Source organism: Cygnus olor, chromosome 3, assembly GCF_009769625.2.
Source record: "Cygnus olor isolate bCygOlo1 chromosome 3, bCygOlo1.pri.v2, whole genome shotgun sequence".
Taxonomy (NCBI): Eukaryota; Metazoa; Chordata; class Aves; order Anseriformes; family Anatidae; genus Cygnus; species Cygnus olor.
Window position 1 is genome coordinate 85057098 of NC_049171.1, and position 27436 is coordinate 85084533.

The following is a 27436-nucleotide window of genomic DNA, read 5'->3' on the forward strand; positions in this document are numbered from 1 at the left end:
AAAAAGAACAAAAAGGAATGAATGACCGAACAACTTAAAACTCAAAAATATAAAAACAAAATCAACATAAGATGTATTACCTTCAGATGTCCAATGTTTAATGCACCCAGTCAGAAGTTCTAAAGAACTTGTCTGGACAGCAGCTGACAATACAGCTTCTAATTGCTCCTCCTAAATATAACAGGCAAAATAAAATGATTGTCTTACATACTTGTGATGTCTGAACCATCAATAATAACTGTTTCTAAGTGTAAACTCATATAGACACCAAAAAGTCTTTTAGTGCATACTCAACTAATTCCACATCCCTTTTCTTAATTCTAATCACAGGCTTGTTGGTTTGAGGAACACATTAGCTTTTCCTCTGATATTTCAACTTACTAATTCTAACCTTTACTTGCATGCCTCTGCATTATAGTCTTAATTTACTGAGCTCCAATTAACTATTTTTGGTAACATCCTCTGCTAATATCCATTACACATTTTGTGCGTGTAAGTTTTCCATCAGGAATGCATTAATATGCAATGTTTGCACTAGAAGCAGTGAAGCTAAGGTCAAGCTGCTTTCTAGACTATGCAGACATGAGGCAGTTTCAACATCAGAACATAAAGCCATAATTTTCTAAAATGATAGAAAAAAGTGAAATGTAAATTTTAATAGATTTAGATTTTATTTTAAGCTGTTCAAAAAATTGCATTATAATGTAGCGGTAATCATTTAGAAGGATAACAGCTATGCACAGAAATAAAATATTAAGGGGTAGTTTATTGCAGCTGGTCCTCTGATACTTCAAGTGAAACGATCCTTCATATCATTTTACTGAGTTTACTCTTAGTTTGTGTTTGGTTTTGTTTTTTTTTTTTTTTTTTTTTTTTTTTTTTTTTTTTAGAACACATTCAAAACTATGCTTCCCTTCTAGGTAAAATCATTATGATTAAAGCAATCTCTGCACATTAGAATAAACATGGGACATTTCCATCTTTTTTTTGGAATTATTTCAGACAAGGAAACACAACAAAGAATACTTACAGTGGCAAACAAAACTCTAAACCAAGCTTCTTGACCATAATCCTGAAATTTGTCTTAACCAACATCCAAAAGAAACCCCTGCTCAAATTACAAGTCTGAGTGATATTTTCACAATTCAACAATGATTATTAAAAAAAAAAAAAAATCCCCTAATTATTTCCAACCTGTAGTTGACATCAAAACATCAATTTTGAATTTAAGACTATACATCATGCTTGCAAAATAAACAGTCTAAAGGCCAGGTCAACTTGACGAGAAATTTTCTTCAGCTGCCAGACTGTTTAAAATTGTTTTTTGCCCCAACATACCTCCCCGAACCTGGTGAAGAATGCAAGAGACTAGAAGATGACGGCAGTAGGAGGACTGCCCTCCCCTGCCTGTTTATCACAACAGTTCCCTTTCTCATGAAACACTTCAGATGACAGAAAGGTTGGTGTACTGCAAATGGAACACCTATGAAAGAGGGGGCTGCAAACACTGTAGTGGGATAAAGCAGATAAAAAGCAGTGGGTGTCAAGTTATCAGGTCTTAGAGTTTCCACAGCCCTGTCAGACAACATGGATGTACTTCCTCCCACTCCTGATTCCTGATAAGCACTCACCTGACTCAGACTGGATGGCTGGACGTCAACTAGTCTTGGAGACAACAAGCCAGCTATAAGACACCTATTGTAGCTATCACAAATGGCTTCACTTATTGAAGGACCAGATTTCTTTAAAAAATTCAAGGTCTGAAACATCAATCAAAAATTACAGATTAAGACATCATTGTTATTTAACCATTAAGGTTCTAAATAATCATTGAAAAAAAAATAAGTTTTGACAAACTACCAGCAAGGTTGCATCAGTAATACGCTTTAGGTTAATGATCTGAGTAAGTATTACTATGTAGTCTTAAAGATGGAAGCCAAACTAACAGTTACAGTTTATAAAAATCCTGTTCAACACAAATCAGCCCTTACAATATTTTATCTAGATATTTTCTAGCTTCTTTATGCTGACCTTTCCTTTTCCTTAATCACTGAAGCAAAATACATCCTATATAAATGAAAACTAACACATTTTTAAATCACATTTTGGAAGATCCTTTCCATGGTTGTTTGTGCTGAAGCTGATCAAGGAGTTCTGTGGGATGGTGTTCTTTAATGCTTAAGTATTTACCTGTGTGCAATAAGATATGTAACTACTTATGTTGTAAATATTTAGCGAGCTGAAAAAAAATGACTTGTTACAATTTGTGTGGTGGCTCAGAAGTTATTACTTGTCCAAGTTTGGAAGAAAAAAAAAGACATTAAATCTTAACTTTTTTTTTTTTTTTTTTTACTGTCTCTACTCTCCATCTTCCTGTTTCAAGTTAATAACAGATGAAAACCACCCTGACTGATGTATCAATCAAGAAGCAACAGGCTTCCCTGACTTCTACAAGATTGTTGTTCTTGTTCCTAAGAACAACTTTCTTTTCTGGACATCAAATCCTTCATCATGCTCACAAGTAGTCAATGGCAGTTTTCAGTCCCCAAAGTAGATCTAAAACATAACCATTTGCTTAAAACTGGCAGGATGCAGTTGCAATTCTGTGAGCGGGTGGGCAGGATAAACACAAAATAGCCTGATGCTGAAAACAGTGCAATAGAAAAACAGAAAATGCACGCTTCTTGACATTGGCCATGAAGATACGATAAAAGATCACCTCCTTCTGGAAGCCAGTGCAAGTCATGTGAACAACTCCAGAGTTCAGCAAGCACGTACCATCTGCAGAAACAAAGAATGTTTGTTAAAATTCTATACTCTCACCATTTCATTACGGCCAGTTTACATTTTTAACACAGCAATATATCTGGAAATATGTGAGTACCCCCCCCCCTTTTTTTTCTTCTTTTTTTTTTTTGCCAGGTCACTTACAAACATTTAAAAAATATTATTACTGCACATATAAATTTCATCTCTAGTGTTATTGTTGTTGGAAGACCTTCAGCTTAAAGTAATTTGATTTTATAACCATCACGAATTCACAGGCTATGTTACATAAGCACGGAAACCCCAAAATGTCTCTGGCGTGTTACACAATATTAAGTACCTTGTTGGTACAGCATAATCATAGGTTGGGTTTATGGTTTTTTGTTGATTTTTAAAGTGACAAACATTGAAAAAGAGAACCAGTAAATGACATTTGACCTCAATTCTTAAACTTATCCCTATTAAACACAGTGAAATACCTACCAAAGTTATAGGTACTTGGATTAAAAAACTGCTCAGGCGGTGGATAAGAAGGAGGAACTCCACGACTTAAACTCCGCTCGTGTACCAGAATATCCAAAATGAGGTTTGGAGAAGTCATACTTATTACAGTATCCAATGACCATAAGGCAAAATATGGGCAATTATGAAGGAATTCTTCTGGCCTTTAAGGAAGCAAATATATAATTTCAATACGAACATTCAAATTAAGTTATTTGTAAGGACACTGAAAACAACGTAATAAAAATCTACCTTAGTGAATCGGGCATTTGAGCATGATACCAGCGATTAATGTCAAATACACCCAAATAAGTAGATGGCTTTCCCTGACCATATGTATTCACTTGCCAGCTGAAGATTGATACACTGGTGTCAGGAGATATTACTGTAAAAGACAAGAAATTGTGTCTCAGTAGAAGAAAATATTATATTTTTGGTATTTTTAAAGCATCTCTTTCCATTTTAATTCTTTTGTATCACTCATGAAAGACAACACCTACTAAAAATAAAAAAATTGCTAGGACAGCATATTTCTCTGTGATAGATTAGTCATACTGCCCCTTTTTCTTGTTAAGACTGTATCAGTTCTAATCAAAATCAAATATATAATTGTTAGGTAATTAAGTTTTCCGTATGTTACTAATTGAGATATTTGACTTGATAAATACTTTACTAAAAATATGCTAGGAACATACATATTGCTACTTTTAGAAACTTTTTTTTTTTTTTTTAAAGACAAGTTTTTAGAATGAACCCTTCTCAGAAACACATGACAAGTGGAGAAAATCCCAAATGTTTATTAGATTTCAACATACTGTTTATAGAGGATGGCATCACAATTAGAAATGCAAGTTACCATTTCAGGAATAAATCAAAGATAATAAACAGAAATAGCCTTGCAAGATCATGCAAATGTTTTCTCTGTAACATCGGACGTAAGTCCAGTAAAAAAAAAAAAGAGCGGGGAGAGAAGAAGAGGACAAGAGAGTAACACAATCAAAACAAAAAGCTTTGAAAATTATCACCGCAACAGTCTCAAAGATATGGACAGCGCATAACTGATTTTGTAAGCCCAGATATGTATCTTTAATTTCTATAAGATAATGGAAGAAGTGCCAAGAGGGTGTTGTTTTTTGTTTTTTTTAACTGCACATGTGGACACAGAAAGCTATTAGTAAAGAGCTTATAGGTGTAGGAATCCATTAGCTCTAGAGGAAAAAATGGACAGGCAGATGCAGAGAGGTGCAGAGAGACAGAGAGGGTCTTGTGGGAGACGTGGCAATTGGCGGCCGTCTCGGTCATAGTGACCATGAAGTGGTTGAGTTCAGAATCTATGGTGACAGAAGGAAAACTGCCACCAAAACTTCAGCCCTGGATGTGGGGAAAGCAGACTTCAGGCTGCTCAGGGAACTAGTCAGCAAGGTCCCCTGGGAAACTGCTTTCGAAGACACTGGCGTCCATCAGTGCTGGTCCATCTTTAAGCACTGCCTCCTAAAAGCTCAAGATCAGGCGATTCCAAAATACCAGAAGTCAGGCAAGCGGGGCAGAAGGCCGGCCTGGCTGACCAGGGATCTTCTACTGGAGCTAAGGCGAAAAAAGAAAGTGTATGGCTGCTGGAAGGAGGGTCAGGCGACGATGAAGGAATATAGGGATGCTGTTCGTGTTTGTAGGGAGAAAATTCGCGTGGCCAAAGCCCAACTAGAGTTGAAGCTGGCCATGTCTGTGGGAGACAATAAAAAAGTTTTTTTTAGATATGTGAACTGAAAAAGGAGAACCAAAGAAAACGTAGGTCCGCTACTAGATGGGGAGGGTCTCCGCACAGACAATGACATAGGCAAAGCAGGATGTTTAACGCCTTCTTCACCTCTGTCTTCAACACTGATGATGGGCTTCGGGACCCAGGGTACCCTGAGCTGGAGGACCATGAAGGTGGGAATGACAAACTCCCAACCGACCCTGAACGTGTGCGGGATTTGCTGCTCCACCTGGATCCATACAAGTCCATGGGTCTGGATGGGATTCATCCCTGGGTGCTTAAAGAGCTGGCTGACGTCATCGCGGGACCTCTCTCAGTTATTTTTCAACGATCTTGGGAATCTGGAGAGGTCCCATTGGACTGGAAGCTGGCAAATGTTGTGCCAATTTTCAAGAAGGGTAAGAAAGAAGACCCTAGCAATTACAGGCCTGTCAGTCTCACGTCAGTGCCTGGTAAAATTATGGAGAGGATGATCCTTGGAGTTATTGAAGCGCACCTGGGGGACAATGCAGTCATTGGTCCCAGCCAACATGGGTTCATGAGGGGTAGGTCCTGCCTAACAAATTTGATTTCTTTTTATGATAAGATCACCCATCTAGTCGATCAAGGGAAACCAGCTGTTGTGATCTTTTTGGACTTCAGCAAAGCTTTTGACACGGTTTCCCATAGGATCCTACTGGACAAAATGTCCAGCATACAGCTAAACAAAAACATCGTACGATGGGTGAGCAATTGGCTGACGGGCAGGGCTCAAAGGGTTTTGGTAAATGGGGCCACATCTGGCTGGCGGGTGGTCACTAGTGGGGTCCCTCAAGGCTCCATTTTAGGGCCAGTCCTCTTCAATGTTTTTATAAATGATTTGGATGTAGGACTAGAAGGTGTTCTGAGCAAATTCGCCGACGACACCAAACTTGGTGGAGTTGTGGACTCGGATGAGGGTGGAAAGGCCTTGCAGAGAGATCTGGACAGTTTGGAGAGCTGGGCGATCACCAACCACATGAAGTTTAACAAAAGCAAGTGCCGGGTCCTGCACCTGGGATGGGGCAACCCTGGCTATACGCACAGACTGGGCGATGAGACGCTGGAGAGCAGCCCCGCAGAGAGGGATCTGGGGGTTGTGGTTGACAGCAAGTTGAATATGAGCCAGCAGTGTGCCCTGGCAGCCAGGAGGGCCAACCGTATCCTGGGATGCATCAAGCACGGCATTGCTAGTCGGTCGGGGGAAGTGATTGTCCCGCTCTACTCTGCACTGGTGCGGCCTCACCTCGAGTACTGTGTGCAGTTCTGGGCACCACAGTACAAAAAGGACATTAAACTGTTGGAGAGTGTCCAGAGGAGGGCGACGAAGATGGCGAAGGGCCTAGAGGGGAAGACGTATGAGGAGCGGCTGAGGGCACTGGGCCTGTTCATCCTGGAGAAGAGGAGGCTGAGGGGGGACCTCATCGCAGTCTACAACTTCCTCGCGAGAGGGAGTGGAGGGGCAGGTGACCTCTTCTCTGTTATCACCAGTGACGGGACCCGTGGGAAAGGTGTGAAGCTGAGGCAGGGGAAGTTTAGGCTGGACATCAGGAAGAGGTTCTTCACCGAGAGGGTGGTCGCACACTGGAACAGGCTCCCCAGTGAAGTAGTCACTGCACCCAGCCTGTCTGAATTTAAGAAGCGATTGGACTGTGCACTTAGTCACATGGTCTAAACTTTTGGGCAGACCTGTGCGGTGCCAGGAGTTGGACTTGATGATCCTTATGGGTCCCTTCCAACTCAGGATATTCTATGATTCTATGCAGATATAGGTCTGAACAGAAAGAAAAATATCCAAATAACAGTCCTAAGAAATAAAGAAAATGATCTTATTGTTCAAAGCAGCGAGCAGAAACAGTATCTGGAGGGATAAAAGACTGAGTAGTATTACACAAATCACCACGCTCTACATTGCCATAGCATGTCAGCAAGCATAAAGCAAACCTATTTTTTTTCCTAAAGAAGTTTCATTCTATAATCTTGCAGCTGCCAGTACCAACGTATTCATCTTTGGGCCTAAAACAGACCAAAGACACTAAAAAGCACTTTTAAAGTAGCCAGAAAAAAATCATTACTGACTAGCATGTCACAAATAATAATTAATTCCTGCAAGCCTGCATCAACCAATTTTAAGTATTTTAACAAACTTAGGAAAAGCAAATTCACTTTTTCATAAAACTTTAATGTTCCCATTATTAAAAGAAAATATTTTTTAAACATGTCTTTACTTCTTCAAAGAATGAAAGTGAGCTGTAGCATTCAATGCCAAATAATTTTTACCTGATTTGTTTGTCTAAAGCGCATCTTACTCCCTCAAAAAGACTGCCTTCTGCAGGCAAATACCTTTTATGTTGTTAGAACAATAAGTATTTTTTTTCGTGAACAATTCTGCTTTTTATTTAAACAAATCAATGGCATTAATTCTCATGGCACACTGAAGCTCCCCTTAAAAGCATTATTCCTTTCCGATTTAATACAACAAGCAGCTTGGCTACTTTCAGGTATTGATACTTAGATAACAAAGATGAATCATGAATTTGACAGCTGAACAGTACTGTAACAATTTAAATTGAAAACTGGCTGAAGAAATGCAGAAAGAAAGGGATTATTGAACTTTTTTTTTGTTTTTATTTTGCTAACAGCTATGACATCTACTACTTTTAAGAACAAGTAATCTTTTCCTTCCACTGAATTTAAAATTTATCTTACACATTTGAGTCTTCCTTGAACACTGTCAGCAGGTCAAACTTATTAAAGACCAGCACTGTGCTTTAATAAACAATGTCCAAAGTACTTTTTACCTGCAAGTTTTAAAAATGGCTAAGTGTCAAATATTTTTTTAAAAAAAGAAATGCACAATTTCTGACTTTACGAAATTCACTCAATACCAGATTGATGCACTGTCCATTTCCATCTTTAAATGTAACTTAAGCACCCCATTTTTCTTTTTAGATAAGCCGAACAGGTTATTCTATACAGATATTTAACTTTCAGACCGTGGGTACAGAACATTCATTGTTCAGACTCCAAAACCATTCCTTTTGGAATAACCAAACATGGACATCACAACAAACCTTCGTTAACACTATCCTCTCTGTCAACGTGGTTGCGAAATTTCTCTACAGTCTGACAGCTGAGTAATTTAGTATTGCTGCTCTGTCCTCTCAAGGGAAAGGCTCCACCTGTGAGATCTAAACTGTACCTTTCATCACAATATTCAAAGCCCTGGGGAAAAATAAGAGAAGAGAGAAATAAGGTCATTTTGAAATGAAAATATACATTACACCTAAATCAACTGTACATATCTAAATATAATACAGATGTGATGTTGTGTATTTCCCACTAGATTATTTCCAATAGTAAATAGAAATTACATCTGATCTGCAAGCAAATTTTAAAAAAAGTAAAATCATAGTGGGTAAAATTGGTTATAAAGACTTTCCCCATTTTCAAAGCACAGCATTTCTCTAACATTATTCAGTTCTAAAAATGTTTTGCAGAATTTCTTCCAAACTCAAGGGTTTGTTACAGATCTAAATACATATCTACAAATAGATACCTGAAATAATGCAATACAGATGCAAACAAAGTTCTTTGCTCCATGCCTTGATTACAGAACCCATGAAATTAGAGAAGTTACGGCATCACAGCAGCTAAAGTTCTTTATTTATTATTAACTATAAGCACACCAGAGATACAGAGATAATAGAGATATTAATTATAAGCACACCACTAGAGTGAACACACATCCCCCTGGAGTAGCTATGAGAAATTTCGTACTGATTAACAATCTTTTATCAAGCCATATAAGCTCCTACTAGCCCCTCCTCTAATCTTGTCAGACTAATGGATGAAATATCCCTTGGTTCCTTCACCAAGCACAGCCAACAGCAGCAAAGGAAAACAGACGAAATGGGGTACAAATGAACAACACATCTAGGATCACAAATTACTTCAGAATGGGCAAACTACTTAGACGTATTCAGAGGTTCAACACAGTCCTGCTGCAGTTTCTGATAGCACCATTTTCTAAAGTAAGCATTAACTGAAATACTGTCTTTCCAAATGCAGCATTGGTTCAAACTGTCTGCCGTGAAACACATCAATGTGTGTATTGTGGACAAGCAACAGCTCCACAACTTCAAAACAAACAAGAAAACACCATAAATAAGGAATGCCAAAACACAGAAACAACCCTAAAACCCAAACAAACAAACCAATCCCAAAATCAATTCTACCAGATTCTACCCAAGTTTCCTAAGCTTTTAGAACTCTGAAATGAGCTGGAACAAAACAATACAGTCTCACATGGCACATCTAATTCATCTCGCCTCAGAAGAGGCCAACTTTCTCTTTGAAGAAATACTACAAATAAATATCAAAACTGTCTTTAAAAAAAAAGTCTTTAATTACTAAAAAGAAAAATGCTAAAATTTACCTTGAAGTATGCACAGTCCATTCTATCAAGTAACTTCAGAAATAATAGACACACAGACAAATGAGAAAAATATAAAAGGTCTCCCTGAAAAACTAGCACAAAGCCTAATTAAATCTCACTTCTATTATGGAGGGAAACTATCCAAACCATTTTTAATAAAACGTTTCCCTGAAAAAAAAGTCCACCATTCCTGAAGTTTGTTTTATCAAATAAACTACTAAAACTACATAAGCCTGCTAGAGATGAATTTTAACTGCTGGACAATTCTGCTGTTAGATCACAGAATCACAGCATGGCTGAGGTTGGAAGGGCCCTCTGGAGGTCATCTGGTCCCAATCCCTGATCAAGCAGGGCCATCTGGAGGTGACTGGAGGACAGAACTGTGAGTAGTTACCAGAAAGAGCTGCTAAATGAATCCAACTGATTTTCAGAAAATCTAAAATATGCTCATAACAGCAATTATCATTGCGCTTAGGCCCAAGTCCTTTTCGTACCTTTCTGTGCATGCATCTGGATGTTTTAAAGGAAACTGCTAATCAAAATCATTGGGACTTCTCGAATATAACTTTTCTACATTATTTCAGAATCAAACATCTATGCAGCCAGGTTAAAGGGTACTATTCCCTTTGACTTGAGATTCCAGATCTTGAAGCGTAAGAAAAAGGATTGAAAGGTCAAGGGATCTTTTAGTTTATGAAATGATAATTATTTTAACTCAGCACAGAGAAATATCGCTGAATATGTGGATACCTCTACTACTTGACATTTTGAGTAACTTCATAAAGGCTAGTTAAAGGCTAGTTCCTCACAAACTTGGGGGGGGGGTTGGAAGTCAAACAATTCCTGCCCAAGAAAACTTCTGCAGCATAACAGCCCATGCTAATTTTTCCATTGAGGAAAGCAAATCTATGTTAAGGAATATAGGAAACTGATACAGGAAAGAAATCTTTCATGCTCCTATAAACTCAACTCAATGACAAAGACCAATAGTATTTTTCTGTTTACTCAAACTTCACCTGGCAAATGGGAACAATTTTCATACCTTCTGCCCCTGAAGACGAACAGGAAACTTGACTCGGACAGCTGTGTAGGCATATCTAAGTATTAAGACCTTCAGAAACTCACTGAGAGCTGTAGTACTGGCTAAAGTGACACTACATGGGTCCCTCGTGACAACTGCAGAGCACACCTCTGACATGTGTCCTGACATGTCTCAGTCTTTTTTGATTTGTTGACAGTAGGTGTTATCACATCTTGGTATGAAGCTGTATGTTTACGTGGTTCACATGGAAGCTAGCTGAAGAAGTCAGCTATCTTTTCTCCCCAGCACGCCCAGCTGTTTATTAATTCTCTCTTCAACCACCTTGTAAGATTTGTCCCAGTTTCACATTTCCACAACACTTACTGGGAAGCAGAAACAGCATAGGGGTAGAATATCGCAAATCCAGAGAATGGTACCTGATACCTCTTAAAAGAATATGAATGAATTACTTGTTGCAGGGTCTGTAGAAGGTTAAGTGTCTTAAATTAACTACACCACAGTTCTCTCCGGTCACAAGCACGTTATTTTATCGCTCTGCTTATTTTTATTTTTTTTAAAGAGCGTCAACTGGAATTGCTACTGAAACCATTTTTAAAATCTGCTGAACCACTTTGATCCTCTGAGCTAAAAACTGACACTTGTCATGTCTTGTTCAGACAACTAAGGTGACCAAGACAAAAAACGGCTGAATAGTTAAAGGACCCATATTCTAACATTAAAGCGTTGAGGTAGAACAAAGTAGCCACAAGAGGAATGGACGTAGACAAATTTTTTCCAAAGAAGCACACATAACATGGTACCGCCTCTGCCACTGCCAAGACTGAAGCTAAAAATAACATTTAAAAGAGCATAAAAAACAAAGAAGTACAAAAAATGGAAACAGAGAAAGATTAAAGAAGTTTTCTCCTATCAACCTGCCACACTGCTTAGAGCACTGCAAGAAATACAGAAGTGAACTGTAGCGAAAGCCCTTTTAAAAACTAAAAACCCAGTAAGGGTGTGCTCTGTTCCTCTAAAGCAAGGTATATTAATATCATAACAACAAAAATCACACAAAAAAATAAGAGATGGCATCCGTATTTAGAACCTATTGAATCACTTGGAGATATTTATATCTTACCAGCGTGATAGGTAATGCTTTTTAAAGAAACACCACCCTTCCCAATCACCTATACTTAACCTATTCAAAAGCAAAATTTACAAATGAGGAAGGAGCTTTGCTGTATATAAGGGAAAAGGTCAGAATTTATACTCAATTTTTGCCTTTGTTCTAAACAATCAAAGGGCACAGCCCCTATAAAAACAGAGTACCATGACACAAGAATTATAACTATTGAGGATAGTCAATTAAAAAAAAACTAACTATCGAAATAGGAGGAAAGAATTGCTCCAAGTAAGATGACTTGACTTAAAGGGATTTTGGAAGAGATTCAAGCATACAGAATTATGTTTTGCTAGAGACAGTCATTAAACAGATTAATCTTATTTATATCTGTTAGATTTAACCAGCATCGGTATCCAATACCTCACCTATATTTTAAACACATTATTTTTGGAGCCAGTTTTAACAATTTATATAGACTCTTTTGACCAAATCATACTACTGCTTACTGTATTCACATATTCTGCTGGCTTTAAGATTAGATTTAACAGGAAATCCAATCAAGATGTATAAAGAAGGATCTTTATAGCTACTATGCTTCAGGATCAACACTTAAGACACTATAGGTACATTCCCTTTACAGTCCGGCTGATGAAACACAAAAGAAAAACAACAATACAAAACAAAAGATCAGGAAAGAAAAAAAGATACAATTGCGTGTTTTTAAAAAGGGTTACAGACAGAGAAGCTTATTCAAGTCTGCAGTTTGGCTAAACAAACAAAGCTACTCAAAGCCCTTCTTCTCTCACTACACGCCATTCATTTAATGTTTTGGTTAAGGATAATTTTATTTGTAAAACCTGTTTCCTCTTTGGAAATTGAGTTTATAGGAGCTCTTAGCAAATGAATCTAGTTTGAACACACGACATCTGAGTTTAAAATCATATGAATTGTTTTCAAAATGCCTGGACAAAGGTCATGACCAAGAGGAATCAGCTAAAGATGGTTGTTTTAGTCAGCTCTGAATTTTGATAGCATTACCCTGCCAACTTAATTGATACTCCCTTAGAGAAAATTCCTGTTGTCATATTTTCACATACACACATATCTTACCTCATACATGACTTGTCCTGATGCCAAGCGTTTTCTGTCACCAAATGCTAACTGCAGCAGATGTAAACTCAAAACATCACCTTCACTGAAAAAGGTACAAATTATGAAATTTGATTAGAAAGCTGCTTTATAGTCCTCGTTATCATTTTTATCAGACCTAGACCAAAGTTTTCTTAATAGGGTGCTCTGGCAGAAAAGAAAAACATCACTTCCCTAAACATGACAATAGGTCACATTTAGCTGCTAAAACATAAAGGAGGAAATTTTGGCACTAATAGCTCCACAGCAGCAAATGCTAACCATATAATCTGAAAGCTTCAATATGCTGTATATACTAAAAAATGTTGGAAATAGTTCTTCACAGTGAAGAGTTCTCAATCCAAACTGCTTTCAATTTAAACTTTAAAAGATTGCAACTCTGTGAACAGCTGAGTTGACAAAATAGCTTGCTAATGGTGAAAGACTGATATCTCTCCTTTCCCCTATCACAAAATTTCAGTCCCTCTCTTGCATATACTGCACCCTTCCACATAGTGGTTTGCTTCATTAGCCCAGCAGGAAACCATTTACTTTTCTGCTGAACAGGGATGGCATTCTGCCAGATGAGCTGAACTAAACTCATGGAGGTTCCAAAGACTGCTAAAACTGGCAGACGGTCATCAGCAATACTGTGACTCTCCTCCTTTAGGACAGCAGGCTGTTGTATCGGCACATTTAGTGTTCTAGATTTGCAGCCTAAACTGCTTTTAATACCACACTGTGAGTATCAAACATATCATGAAGCAGTCATCAAGGAACAAAGGAAATAATTATGCATGCAAGCACAAAAATATAGCCACTACTGTTTCACCTTCTTTCTGAAACTCTGAGCAAAGTAGGAACTGCATGAACCCAAGGCTTCCAGAGAACTCTCTAAAAATACAGACACACAGTTCTACAACAGCAATTTCAATAAATGCAGGAAACATCAACAGTCAAAACTAAGAGAAAGTATGTAAAGAAAATGACAGATTTACTAGTGCTCAAATATAGTGGCATTACACACCTAGTTAAATCCCAAACTCGAGAAAAAGACTACAACATGATAGTCAATGTTTATTCATTCTCATGGACTGACTTCTTGGAAGTTTCAAACTACAAATGAAAGAAGAAATTTATTCTATAATAAATGGATTTCCGAGGTCATCGTTATTTTAACTAGTAGTTCCTTCTTCACATTTGTTAAAAACTGTAAAAATGGCGTTGTAAGCTTAAAACCTTCTGTACTTGAGAAAACACCCTGGATATTTAAACAAAGTAAACATACATATTTTAACTTAATTCAATGAAATATAGAACATATACTTTAATTTACCTTTCTTGCGTAGATTGAACAGCCCACAAGTAGCAACAATTGCGAGGATCATTTTCAGGTTCTTGGAAAGTAACAGCATATACAGGAATCCTTCCTCCTTCAAGTTGAGAGTGGTACCTACAGGTTTAAATAAGAAAAATAACAGAGGTAAGTCTATCAGCCAAGTTTGCAGAAGAGTATAAGCATCTTCTCAGAAGAGTACCTACATGCTTACTCTCATACTTGCATCTTGAACACGTGATTCAAGGAAGCGACCGCTTTTCAAGGACTAGTCAAGAGGTGAAAAGATTATTGTCTATCAAATGCAATAACCTGTGTTTACTACCTTTGCATAAGATAATTCAAACTAGCTTCTCCTAAACAATTACTTCAATTGCTGGGCAAGAGACAATTCCTACTTTTGTATCTTACTTAAATATAGAACTTAAAGTTCTTCTTAACAAATTTAAAACAGTGCCAAACAGAAGTAGCTTCTTGTTTCTTTACTTGGGCTATGCAGAAAAACATTCTTCTTCCAGACTTCTGAATTTTATTTGTAGCTTCACAATCTATTCTTGCCAACTAGTTATTTCACCACTGTCTATTTATGTATCCAATAATTTCTGTTTAGTCACTGCAGATTTGCTTAAGTGAATCCCTTTCTAAATCTGGTCAAGTGTTTCAAGAGAGATTCTTCTTTGAAATTATCCCTTAACTTTTCTATCACCCGTAAATTTATGGGTCCCTTTTTCTAGTCTCCAAGCATTCTAAGCAAACTTTCATTCGCATGCATCCTTTCCTTGGTACAGACCTATCTCCTGTATCAGAGAAGGCTGAAACATAGGAAAAAAAAAATTTCAGGCACAGGTCAGCTACCGATTTTTCATGTCTCAATAGTTTCACCCTGGAGACTTTAGAGAATATTGTAACAAAAAAATGTATTATTAACATATTTCAGCCTTGCAATTTATGCCCTACTCGCAGTAACTAGTTCTGAAAAATGCACTGTCTTACAAAAATCAGCTCTGTCACATCTTAATTGCCTAACATAACCCAAACACGAATGCTTTCCACAATTCTTCAATCCAGAGGCACAATAAGGAAAACAAACATAGGCCACTGGGGAGAAGGTGGTCAACTTAATCCATGTATGAATTCATAGTTAGTTCCGAAGAGATTTTCTAAGCATTCCAGGATTATTCTAAAGAATTTCAGTCCCTGAAAAAATTTTCTTTAATTTAACATATTTCCTTAAGTTAAGAATTGAGTTCTCTGCACCTCCCTGCAAGCATACAAGCCTACTTACTCCCTCTTCAAAGTTTTCATATTCCATAGTGACAGGTAGCCATCTGAAAAACCCACAGCAAGCAGATTGCTTCTGCTTATGTAGCACAGGGTTGATATTGCTGTTCCTGACGGATTTTGTACTTGAAAACAGAGATGTCGCCCCTCTCTGGTCACAGCTTCTCTTCTTTGTGGAACTTCAGCAGGAATTCCAGTGACAACTTCTAGGTCTACACACACACACAAAAAAAAAAAATCACATGATAAAAGAATGCGTTATTCCACTTAGTATGCATGTTAAACACTGACATGACAACACTGATAATCTAATTTTACTATCCCAGGCCAAATATCCATGTATGTAACAGTAATTTGCTATTGTCATTTCATATGTATTCAAAGAACTCTCTGACTCGACTGAAATTCTCACTTGTATTTCAAAACCAGGTAGAAGTGTAAACAGAAAGAATTTTTTCTTGAACTCTGTACATCAGGAGCGTGGTCTCATGATGAAGCTATTTGAAGTGGTATCAACTCCTGAAGCTACTGTTGTAATAGCAGAACAGCATATGAAAACTGAATAGGTAAATCAGGTATTTCATTCATCCAAATGCATGACTTTTGATAAGTTGGATTTAGTTAATAGAACGAAAATACTATTCCCAATAAAAAGAGCACCTCTGACAACTTCCCATCAGACAGCTGCAGTGGCTCAGATAGTAAAATTCCTATACCTCACTGGCAAGAATTGGTGACATAGTGATCTTGGTGGAAGACGGTGGGCATTTTCAACTTTAGAAAGAGCATTAAGCCACTCCCATCTTTAACCAGTTCAGGACTTCAAGATACCAAACCGCCATCTGCAATCAGTAGTCTGTATGCTAGTATATTCAAAATTGGATCTATATTGTTTACTTAAAAGACATAAGCCTTCTTACGTTTAAAATGAGTGTTTCAAGTTGAAAAAAATGCAAGCTTACCGGATGCTTCTATTTCATTCTGACTACAAGATAAATCATCCAAACAAAGGTCAACCAGAAGTATATGTCCGACATCTGTAACCACTGCTGCTACTCCGAAGAGCCATCGCAGACTCTGGTGTAGGTGCTGAGTGCTCACACTGGCTCCTCCATGATTAATTATGGGTTCTATAGCAGTTACCTACAGGAAAACTGTAAGTTAATGTTTAACCTGTTTGACGAGCTAAATAGAAATCATTCAACAGGGAAGCCAAAATTAACGCATAAGAAACATGCACTATGATGTACATGCACAATCATAATACTTGAAAGCAAAGCATTGTTTTCAATTATTTCAATAAAAAAACAGTCCTGCACAAAAATCTGCTACTGCCTCCCATTCACTGTATTTCCTACAGCTATTTAATTGAATTAACTCCAATTTAAACGGTACACTCTGTTACTACAGCTTACCAACTTCCCTTTCGTACTTAGAAATAACTAAGAAAAATTTTAAAATTAATTACAAGAGAAACTTTACTGCATTTAACAGCCTTACGTAAGACAAAATAAAATCTAGTTCTCCCAGTGCTCCCAGCCTATCAGCACTGTGACATAGTCTATGCCTTCTTTATGAAGTAGCTAATCCTGGAAATCATTTTCCAGGCACATTAATGACAAGAAAACCATCAGAAGTCAACATGGACTGGCCAAAGAGAATCAACATGATAAAGTTCTGCGATGAAATGACTAGACTGGTTAACAAGGGGAGAGCAGTGGATATTGTCCGCCAGGACTTCAGTAAGGTCTTTGACACTGTTTGCTGTCAGATCCTCACAGACAAACTGTTGATATATGGGCTGGGTGAGCAGACAGTGATGCAGATCAAAAACCAGCTGAAGGGCAGAGCCCAGAGGGTGGTGATCAGTGGCACAACATCAAGTTGGAGGCCAGTACCAAGTGGTGTACCTCAGAGGTCAATAGTGGGCCCAGCCCTGTTAAACATCTTCAGTGATCTGAATGATAGGGCAGAGTGTACCCTCTGCAAGTTTGGACACGCTAAAAACTGGGAGGAGAGGCTGATACACTAGAGGGTTGTGCTGCCATCCAGAGGGACCTCAGCACGTCAAAGAAATGGGCTGACAGGAACTTCTTGCACTTCTCATTGTTGACCTGCAAAAAAGTCCTGCACCTGATCAGGAACAACCCCAGGCACCAGAACATGCCGGGGACCAGCCAGCTGGAAAGCAGCCTTGCAGAAAAGGCCTTGGGGGTCCTCGATGGACAGCAGGTTGGCCATAAGCCAGCAACAGGCCCTTGTCACAGAGAAGAGCGATGGTGTCCTGGGCTACATGAGGAGGAGAGCTGCCAGCAGGCTGAGGGAGGGGACCCTTCCTCTCTAGTCTGCACTGGTGGGGCCACACCGGGGCTACTGTGTCCGCGTCTGGGCTGCCCAGTACAAGAGGGACACGGATGTGCTGGAGGGAGGCCAGTGAAAGGCCACAAACATGGTGAGGGGACTGGAGCATCCCTCCTTTGGGGGAAACCAGAAAGCCGGGCCTCTTCAGCCTGGAGAAGAGGAGGCTCGGGAGGGATCTCATCAGTTAACACACATCCCTGAAGGGAGGGTGCAAAGAGGTCGGAGCCGGGCTCTTTTCTGTGGTGCCCAGGGACAGGACAAGAGGCAACTGGAACATAGGAGGCTCTGCCTGAACATCAGGAATTTTTTTCGCTGCTCAGGTGACAGAGCGCTGGCACAGGCTGCCCAGAGAGGTCGTAGTCTCCTTCCTTGGAGATCTTCAAAAGCCATCTGGCTGCTGTAAAGCAGTCTGCACGCTGCTTTATTTTAAACTGAAGACCCTTTAGCACCTGCAACACCTTCTGGGACAACACTCACTGCTATGCCAGAAATACAAACACCTGAACACTCCTGCAGCAAAGCTGTATGAGGAAAGAACACAGGCTGTCATTTAGTCTTCTTGCAAAATACAACAGAATGAAAACAGGAAGCTTTACGTCAACAACAACTTTACATCGAACTGAAAGAAGTAAGTGTCCATCACAAGGTAGTCTCTTCCTATATATTTTTTTTCCAGTGTTGGAAAAAATAACTAAACCCTGAAGCCCCCAAAGTCTCCCTCTTTGTTATGACTACACTGCCCAACAATCCACTACAGAATTTACCTTTCAGCTGTCACAACACTTCTAACCATGGAAGTATCTGCAGTTATTTAGATACCTGCATTTTGTTTCATTTTTCCTATGAATCAAATTAAATCTCCAATCTTCTCTGCTACTCAAAGCAGTACGAAAAGCATTTTGAGTATTCAAATTTTTTGCTGCACATCTTGATGACCGTTACGAGGAGAGCACAAGTACAGTACACACCTCACTGCAGCACTACCCATCATTCAAGTGTTACTTCTGATTTTTCTTTTACCATTTTTTTCATTGTACTACTGGCTCCAAATGAATCTTTTAAGTTTTTGCAAAAATGTTTCTGGGTTCTAACACTTCAATTTTCTATGTAAAAGCTCCTGAAACAGCACATTTTTCCACTGTTCTCTGCACTGGCTTTTCATATCCTCCTAGACCACTGCCAGCTCATTCTGGGAATGAACAAAGACAACTCTTCTCAGCTCACTGAATCTGAATGCTACCCTTCTGCCTCACACAAACCGGGAAAATTTGTGAAAATACTGTTCAATAGTTCTGAAACATACAAGCACTGTAAAATTTAATTAATGTTTTAGTTCAAATTTGCTTTTACTGGAACCTAATTCAAATAGGATTGCAGTAACATTTTTAATTTTCTGCTGCATTTTGCATAGATGTCCAGAGGCAATTAGAGATGCTCCCACAAAACAAAAAGCCATTTTTTTTCTAAGTTTGCAAGTTTTTTGAATCCTTTCCTTTCTGAATGACCAATCTACTCTTGCGCTAAAAGTCAGTTATACAGTCACTATAACTACACTGTATGGATACATTAATGGTTCAACATCTCGGACCAGAGTTACTATAAGCTAGTTAACCTCTACACCTGGCTACAGAAGATATACCCACAGTAAAAACAGTCCATAAATTAAGGTGCTCATTAAAACCTTAAAAAAGCAACAACTCAAACTGCAGAAAGTGATACTAAGAATAGACTTGCATTTTACTTTTAAAAATAATCAGTGTGGAAGAATCAGAAACATTTAGGCAGATTAAATCAGGTTATACATTATATATGTGCTGGTATGAATTACAGAATAATGAAATTCAAAACAAACGGACAGTAGTCAAGTGCAAGTTTTATCTACTTGTTTTTGCTTACCTTTGCTCCTACACACAACTTAAGAATTTTATGGTCCAATTAGTAATACCTGTGCCCTGTCTATGTTGATGTAATTAATCTAATAGCAAAAAGATAGGAACCAAAACGAAAGCAACAGACCAAGCATGCTTGTAATCAAAAACATTTAGGGCAGAACAGCAAAAATTCAGATAAGCTTTGGCTTTATCTCAAAATTCATAACCCTTATCACAAAACAGCCAACTTCCCCCTGCAAGATTCCTCACATTTTCTCCTGAACAGTTTGCTGCGCCACAGCAAAACTCCCTCATACAACTGATAGCTGTAACTATATTCAAATGACTTCCATACACACAGATTAAATATGTGACAACGATCCTTCTTAACCCACTTTCATTTTCCTATTCCCAGCTCATTCTATTTAGATTTAAGATATAAAACTTCAACTTGAAATGCATGCGACTGTGCCTAAGTCATTCACTGCACAACAGCTATGGAAGTTTGAGATACTTTAAAGACAGTACTTCTGACAGAAATTAACCACTTAGGAAACACGTACTACAGACACTTCAAAGCACTTTTTTCTTTTTCGATCTGACCAGAAAAAAAAAAAATCAATACCTTTTTTGAACTTGGAGAATTAGATAAACTGAGAAAACCTGTTTTACTATCAGTGTAACTCTAAAGACAATGGTATTGTTAGGCCCCTCCTTTTACATCAAGACTCTCTTGCCTGGATGCTCTGAAGTTACAGTATGTTAATACAGCATAGAAAAAAATACCTCCTACAAAGAGATGCTCCAAAGCTTTTCCCAAAACAGCACATAGTAAGATAAAAGCTTTGCTTCTCTGATTAACAAGTACATACCCTTCCTGGAAGAACAACTGCTTTAACCACTCTTGATATTCCAAGGTCGTACAGACAGAGAACACTTCCCTCTGCTTCTTCCAATCCCACCAATAGCCCAGCTCTCTTCTGCCAGGAGAACTCCTTTACCACACGAACAGTGGGAGGCTGTTCATTCACTCCACTGAAACGATATGCAGAAAGCCTCTCTCCTGTCACAGAGTTCACTACCTCAAGTTGAGGACCACATGCCAACCATGCCTGGCCATTTCTCCCTGTAAGAGAAGAGAAAGCTGACTCAAAAAAATTTCCAGCAGAGGACTAAAAACAACTTAAAAGTCATCGTCCCCTTCCCTCAATAAAAGTAGCTAACAGAGGAAGACTAACTTATGTAATTTTGGTCAACTCTTTAAAATCACCCATTGAAATCCTCAAGCAGCACACCTTAAAATTTACAACCTTATTACTTGGCATTTACACTTGTCATCCCTGCACCGAATGATTTTAATTGTTGGGGGTAAGGATTACAATATACTGATCCAGTCCTTACGCCATATTTGGCTTGGTTTTGCTAAAAGTCATCTGAATACATAAGGATATTCAAGTCTTCAAGCACATTTCAACTGTAACATTCATTCTAGTTTATTAATTTTACTTGACATAACCCTGCTTTGGGTATGGATTTGGAATTTGAGAAGAAATTATCATAAAGTGACCGTAAACGCATTAGTAAATTACAAATTTTACCTGTGCTGATTACCAAAGGATTTAGAGTTTTTGTGTCACAGAACTACCTCAAACTCAAAGAAGTATTAACTCAATTACTGCATTTACGGTCAGGTAGGTGGATTCCACCTGGTCTTAACAGAAGCCTAGAAATCCAGATAGGCACCCAGCTCTACTTTCTGATCACACAGAAAGAAAAACTATCTAATCTGCTTAGCCACTTCAGAAACTCTCACTGGATATTCATCTGCATCCTATTCAAGAGTTTGGAAATAATGGCTGCAGTGCCTAACATTCTTAGCCTCTTCTTTCTGTTTTACTCAGTTTGGAAAATATTTTTTTTCTCCTTTTTTTGTCTCTAACATTGTAAAACTATTTCCACGTGGTATCACGATGGTCATATAGCTTGTGCTGGTGCAAATAAATATAGCCCAAGACAACACTATTACTTGAAAAACTGTTCTTTAGTTAATTAAAAATTGAGGAAAGCTCACTGATTCAGCATGTTTAAGTAAATGACTTTAATAGCACAAGATTATTTCAACCTTCAATGCAGATTGTTACGATTTCAAAGTTCATTCTAATATTAGCATTTTAAATAATCATGATATTCCTTTTATCTTCTCTAAGCCTGATGCATCTCAATAGAACCAATCTAAAGCAGTTGATCCTATGACCCTATGTTTCAGGTAACCTCCAGAAAATAATGACTTTATACAACAATAACATTTTAAAGGATAAGGCTCACCTCCAGAAAACTTCCCACGCAGCACAGAATCTAGGGTTATCTCATCTTCCCCAAGTGCTTGAATAGTCACCTCAGGAAACTGCAGCAGACTGCTTGTTACCTGAGCCGTTAGGTCTTGCATTCTTCACTGTAAAGAAAGAAATAAATGCAAAAATAGACTCGTGTCAGACATAAATTTCTGGGATTCACAGAATTTTCATCAATATACAGCAAATAATCTCTTTTACATCACGTGTGGCTCTTCTCGTAAGTAAGGAGGGGGGAAAAAAAGGCATTCAGAAAAAAAAGCATTGAATTTTTGACCTTACAACAGAGCAAAGTGACAATCATTTGCTTTTCTAATGCCTATGAGACATTTCAATAGAAAAGCAATGCACAGGTATTGACAGATAAATAGCAGCAAAACAATACACTCAGCTCAAGTCTACTCACATACTGGATAGTAAGATAGGATTTTAGAAAAATAACTTGTTTCTCTTACAGCATAAGTCACAGCTAGTTTTGAAGACTAGGCTCTGGGAATAACACACACTTATTAAAAGGGAAATGACTATATAAACAAACATAATTTGTATGAATTGTCCTTCTGTGGAGGATTATCCTCCAAGACCTGGGCATTGGAATAGACTCTACCTAAAGTCACGAGCCTCATGCATTTGAGAATGTGTTGCTGTATCTTCTGTCGGTATTCAGAGCCTCCACATGAAGAATAAAGTAACATCTTGAAAAAAACAGTTTCTGGCAAAGCCAGTATTGCAGGACACTGCTGCAGCCAGCCAGCTTAACCACTCTGCCAGCATTCACATCTAGCACAGATAAATTCGAAGTGGGACAACTTATTCACAGTAGGTTAGCTGGATTTGCTTTTTAGTAATTACATAATCACAGATGGTTTGGGTTGGAAGGGACCTTAAAGATCACCTGGTTCCACCCCCCTGCCATGGGCAGGGACACCTCCCACCAGACCAGGTTGCCCAAAGCCCCATCCAGCCTGGCCTTGAACACCTCCAGGGATGGGGCATCCACAGCTTCTCTGGGCAGCCTGTACCAGGGCCTCACCACCACCAGAGTAAAGAATTTCTTCCTTGTATCTAATCTAAACCTACCCTCTTTTAGTTTAAAACCCCTTCTCCTGTCACTGCAACCACTGATAAGAAGTCTCTCCCCATCTTTCCTGTGGGCCCCCTTTACATAATTATCATCATTTAGCAATGCCAACAGGATGAACTTTTGCACTGCATACAGGCGCTCCAGACAGTACAATGCTCTGTATGTCAACCAGCAGTCTGCCTTAGTTTACTCATGATGAGTGATTGAACATGTTGTATGAGTAACCCATAATGCCAAATACTAATAGAGATATTCTGGGCTTGTGAATAGCATCTTTTTACTTTCCATCAATGTCCAACTGCTTTCATAGGTTCCTTTGCAACTCTGTGATGCTGAACAAGGAGGAATGACCAGAGAATATAATCAGGAGAAGAAATTTCAAGAGAGGAACAACAGGACAGCCAGCTGATACATCTGAAAGAGCAGAAAAAGAAGGCAACCAAGCAGAAAAATCATATTCAAGACAAATACAGGATAAAGTAATGGGGATATACTGTGTAATGAACAAAGAAAGACTACTCAGCAGAGCACATGCAGAAGGAGATAAACAGAACAGATGGAAGCAGGAGATAAAACAGATACCAAAAGTAGACTACGTCATTAACTTTAAAAAAAATAAGAAAACCCACCCAAAATGCTTCTCATATAATAGGATATAATGTGTTCTTATTACTTGGGTTCTTTTTCCTGTCAGCAATTGTTATCCGTTTCAGAAGACACGTAAGACAAGGAGATAGAGGGAAGAAAAAGGATCTGAAACATGTAGTCTCTGTCCAGGGTCCCAGCGACTTCTATCAGAGATGCTGTTCTACTAGGAATCAGGCAAGATTCTGCATTCTGACTAGGCCAAAAAAGACCCACCACCACCAGAAATAACTTCTTTGGTATTTTGCACATGGCAATTGCTTCACAGTCTAATTTACTGTTTTGTTAAAAGTAAGCTGCTGGCTTGAGGAAAGAGTTGTTTGCTGAAGGTACACTCGTCATCCAGATCATTAATAAAAGCACTGCATTTTTTTTTAAATACTACTTCAAAAACCCTGAAGTAGCCTACTTTAAAACGTTCACCCAGTTGATGCTCCTCTAAGGGAGAACACTGATTTTGACAGCACGTATGAAGGAAGTGTAGAAAACAGCATGCAATTCAGAAAAGAACACGATCGTAGTGAATAAAACCATAATCTTTTCTATAAATAAGCACTAACGCTTCAGAAAAACGAGTTTGTGTGACAAGCGCTTCATGATTACTAAGATGGTATTTCACAATAGTCGCGCGATAGTTCTGTGGAAAAGACCCAACACACATCCCAATAGGATAGGTGGCGTTCCCAACCGCACGCCCTCAGTCCTCCTGCCTTTGCCACTGCCCACCTGGAGAGGCCAACAGCACAGCGGAAAGGCCTGAGCTTTGTGCGGCCAAACTGGAAATCATATTTTAAGATAATCCAGTGGGGAGATTTGATTTCAAAGAACAAACAAGCCCCACAGCCGCCACCCTGAACCAAAGCCAAATGGACTCCTCTTCTCCGGTGGGAAGCTCCCGGCTTGACACAGCACCGTCCTGCCTGCAGTCCCCTCACGTCCATCTGTCCAGTGCTATCCCTCAGAAACACCAAACAGGCAACACTCCAACACCTGCATCATTCTTGTAACCTTACATTTAATCATGCTGCAGCTACTTTAAATGCATATAGAAGCATGAAAAAACGCTACAGCACCAGGCATGCCCATGTTTCCTCTAGCAAGCCAACAAGAATTTATGACTTTTGTTTCTTTCCTAGACATCTGGGCAGGCAATATGGAACTGGGAAGATAAACTCCATGATAAATTATGAACAATACGTATAGTGATCGGGTTATTAGCATGGTTTACTTGCATCATTCTGCTAAGTTAAACCAAGGACTGCTGGGAATCAGAGCAGTGGAAAAATATTTGCTCACAAGAATCCTGTGACTAGGTCAGATAGAGATAGGCTAAAGGCACGAAGCCTCTCCTGTTCAGAAATACATCCAAAACTGACTGTATTTCAGCTCTCTCTGAAGACAATGACTGCGATCACCTTTGTATTCCTCCTGTCTGCTGGAAACCAGATTAGTGTAAAATGCCACAGGCTTACTCCATGTTCAGGAGTAAAATCAGCATCTGACCTTTCAGCTGCATCCTACACCAAAGCAGTCCGTGTACACACTGCCAATTCCTCTTTCACCCTAGGTGCTTAAAACTTCACATATCGTGAATTATTCCCAAAGACATGAACCCTGAATGATGGCACGTTTTTGGATTTTGGATTTGGGCGGGCACAGGCAGGTGTTAGCAGCCACAGCACAGAACACACACAAGCCTCCTAACAGACGGCCGGTAGTTAACTAGGCATTTCCAGCATCCTGGCATGCCACCACAAAACGTGTCCTTCCCAGCACCTTCACAGGGAGCAACATGACAAGCTGAACGGCAAAAACACGTAAAACACAGACGGACAGACCCAGGCTTTCGGTGACTGTCCACCCCGTTTGAGCATTCTGTTCTCTGCACAAGCAGAACAGCACCACACCAGCAACTGCTTGTCACCATTATTTTTCTAAAACTGCATCTGACAGCTTACTAGGTAGAAGGCACAAAATTAATAGGAGCCTGATTAAGTTCATTGCACTGCGTTAAAAAAGCAATCCCCGAGCAAATGAATGCAGCAAAACGAGTCGATGCAGTAGGCGCACGAGGAGCTGTCCTCAGCAGAGCAGGACACAGCGCCGTGTGCCCCAACACGTGACAGCCGCCCGCCGGGACCGCCACAAACACCCACAGCGACGGGGTGAATAGGGCACCTGAACGACCACGTTGCACTATAGACAGGGCTCGGGATTCCTCACCAAGCCCCTAGATTTCAAAATATTTTACAAGCCACCGTGAGGAAGTTGAAAGCCAAAAGCCAGCCGCCACGCTTCTCCCTACCGGCAGCACCTCCGGACCGGGCTTATTGAAGAAAGCAAGTATTTACGGTTAAGTCAGCAACTTGCACGGGTGATGCACGCTTCGCGCTGAAATTAAGAGCAGCAGGAACACGCTCGGCAGCACGCCGGGGAAAGTGGCGCTGGGGTGGAGAGAAGGAAGGCGGGCAGGTCCCGGCACCCCGGCAGATCCCCGTACCCCCGGCAGGTCCCTGCAACCCCAGGGGGTCCCCGGCGGTCCCCGCACCCCCGGCGGGGCAGAACGCGGCCCGACCCCGTCGGACGGCCAACACCCCGGAGAACCGCGCCGCGAGGGATCAGCGGGGATGGAAAAAAAGGAAAAAAAAAAAAAAAAAGAGGAAAAAAAAGGGAAAAAAGGGAAAAAAAGAGAAGGAAGGAACGCAAGGTGGGGGCAGGGAGCGGCGGGGCGGGCTCGGGGGCTGCGGGGAAGCCGCCCCCCGGCAGCAGCCGCCCCCCTCCCCCGGCCCGTGTCCGCCCCCGGTGGCGCTGCCCAGGCCTCACCCCGGGCCACGTGCGGCGGCTCGGAACGGGCCGGGCCGGGACGCGGCGCCGCCGCCCGCGGGCCCTTACGTAAGGGTCGAGGGGCCGGGCCCGCCGCCGGCCTGCAGGCGCCGGGGGAGCGCCCGGTGCGCGGCCGGCCGCCGCCCACCCCCCCCGCTCCCCGCTCCCTCCCCTCTGCTTCCCTCCCCCGCCCCGGTACGTGCCGGTGAGGCCGGCGGCATCTCCCGCAGCGGTTACAGCCGCCTCCGCCCGCCCGCCCGCCCGCACCGGGCCCGGCCGCGCCGCGCCGCGCCGCGATCGGGGCCTGCGCAGCCGCGCGCGCCCCGGCTCCGCCCCTCCCGTCCCCGCCGCCCCCCCCCCCCCCCCCTCCCGCGCGCGGCACCCACCTCGCTCGCTCACCCGCCGCGCCGGGGGCGGGGGGCGAAGGTCTCGCGAGAGTTGCCGCTGCCGCCGCTAGCCGCTGCTGCCGCCGCTGCCGCCGCGGGAATTTTCAAATTCGCGGGATTGCGCCTCGGGCGGACTACGTGTCCCAGCGTGCCGCGCGGCACGCCGCTTCCGCTCCGCGCCTCTCTGCCCTTCCGCCGCGGGGCACGCTGGGAGGCGTAGTTTCTGGAGGAGCGGCGCCCGGCCTCGAATGGCGCGGGGAGAGGCACCATCTTGCCTCGGGGCCTGGCGGCCACCCCTACGGCCCGGGGTCGGCAGGAGGGGCGATGCCAGCGCCCACCCCGGCGGCACCACCCGCCCCGCTGAGCCCCGCAGCACCGCACGCCCCGCTGAGCCCGCTATGGGCCGGCAGCAGCTCACCCTGAGGGGCAAGACCTGTCCCACCACCCACCCAACGCGCCATGGCGGCAAGATGGAGCCGGGCAGCTGGGGCCTGCCCGCCCCGTGCGTGCCCAAATGGCCGCCCACGGCCTCCTGTCCTCCTGC

General features: G+C 41.0%; 1 protein-coding gene across 5 annotated transcripts in view; it reads right to left on the bottom strand.

Annotated features, from left to right (window-relative positions):
• The window catches only part of AHCTF1 (AT-hook containing transcription factor 1), a 50231-nt gene extending 23224 nt beyond the window's left edge, over positions 1 to 27007 (bottom strand). For 3 of the 5 annotated variants that reach the window (XM_040551215.1, XM_040551216.1, XM_040551212.1), the window contains exons 1-13: positions 26710 to 26847; positions 21929 to 22055; positions 20476 to 20729; positions 16334 to 16514; positions 15376 to 15583; positions 14091 to 14207; positions 12737 to 12821; positions 8116 to 8266; positions 3520 to 3652; positions 3250 to 3431; positions 2720 to 2781; positions 1632 to 1760; positions 81 to 171 (exon numbers count right to left, since the gene is read on the bottom strand). In XM_040551215.1, the coding sequence (XP_040407149.1) occupies positions 81 to 171; positions 1632 to 1760; positions 2720 to 2781; positions 3250 to 3431; positions 3520 to 3652; positions 8116 to 8266; positions 12737 to 12821; positions 14091 to 14207; positions 15376 to 15583; positions 16334 to 16514; positions 20476 to 20729; positions 21929 to 22049 (1714 nt within the window). In that variant the 5' untranslated portion in view covers positions 22050 to 22055; positions 26710 to 26847. Of the gene's footprint in view, positions 1 to 80; positions 172 to 1631; positions 1761 to 2719; positions 2782 to 3249; positions 3432 to 3519; positions 3653 to 8115; positions 8267 to 12736; positions 12822 to 14090; positions 14208 to 15375; positions 15584 to 16333; positions 16515 to 20475; positions 20730 to 21928; positions 22056 to 23667; positions 26336 to 26709; positions 26848 to 26892 lie in introns of those variants that run through there. The other 2 variants (XM_040551213.1, XM_040551214.1) reach the window with 2 other exon arrangements.
• Positions 27008 to 27436: the final 429 nt, after the last annotated feature.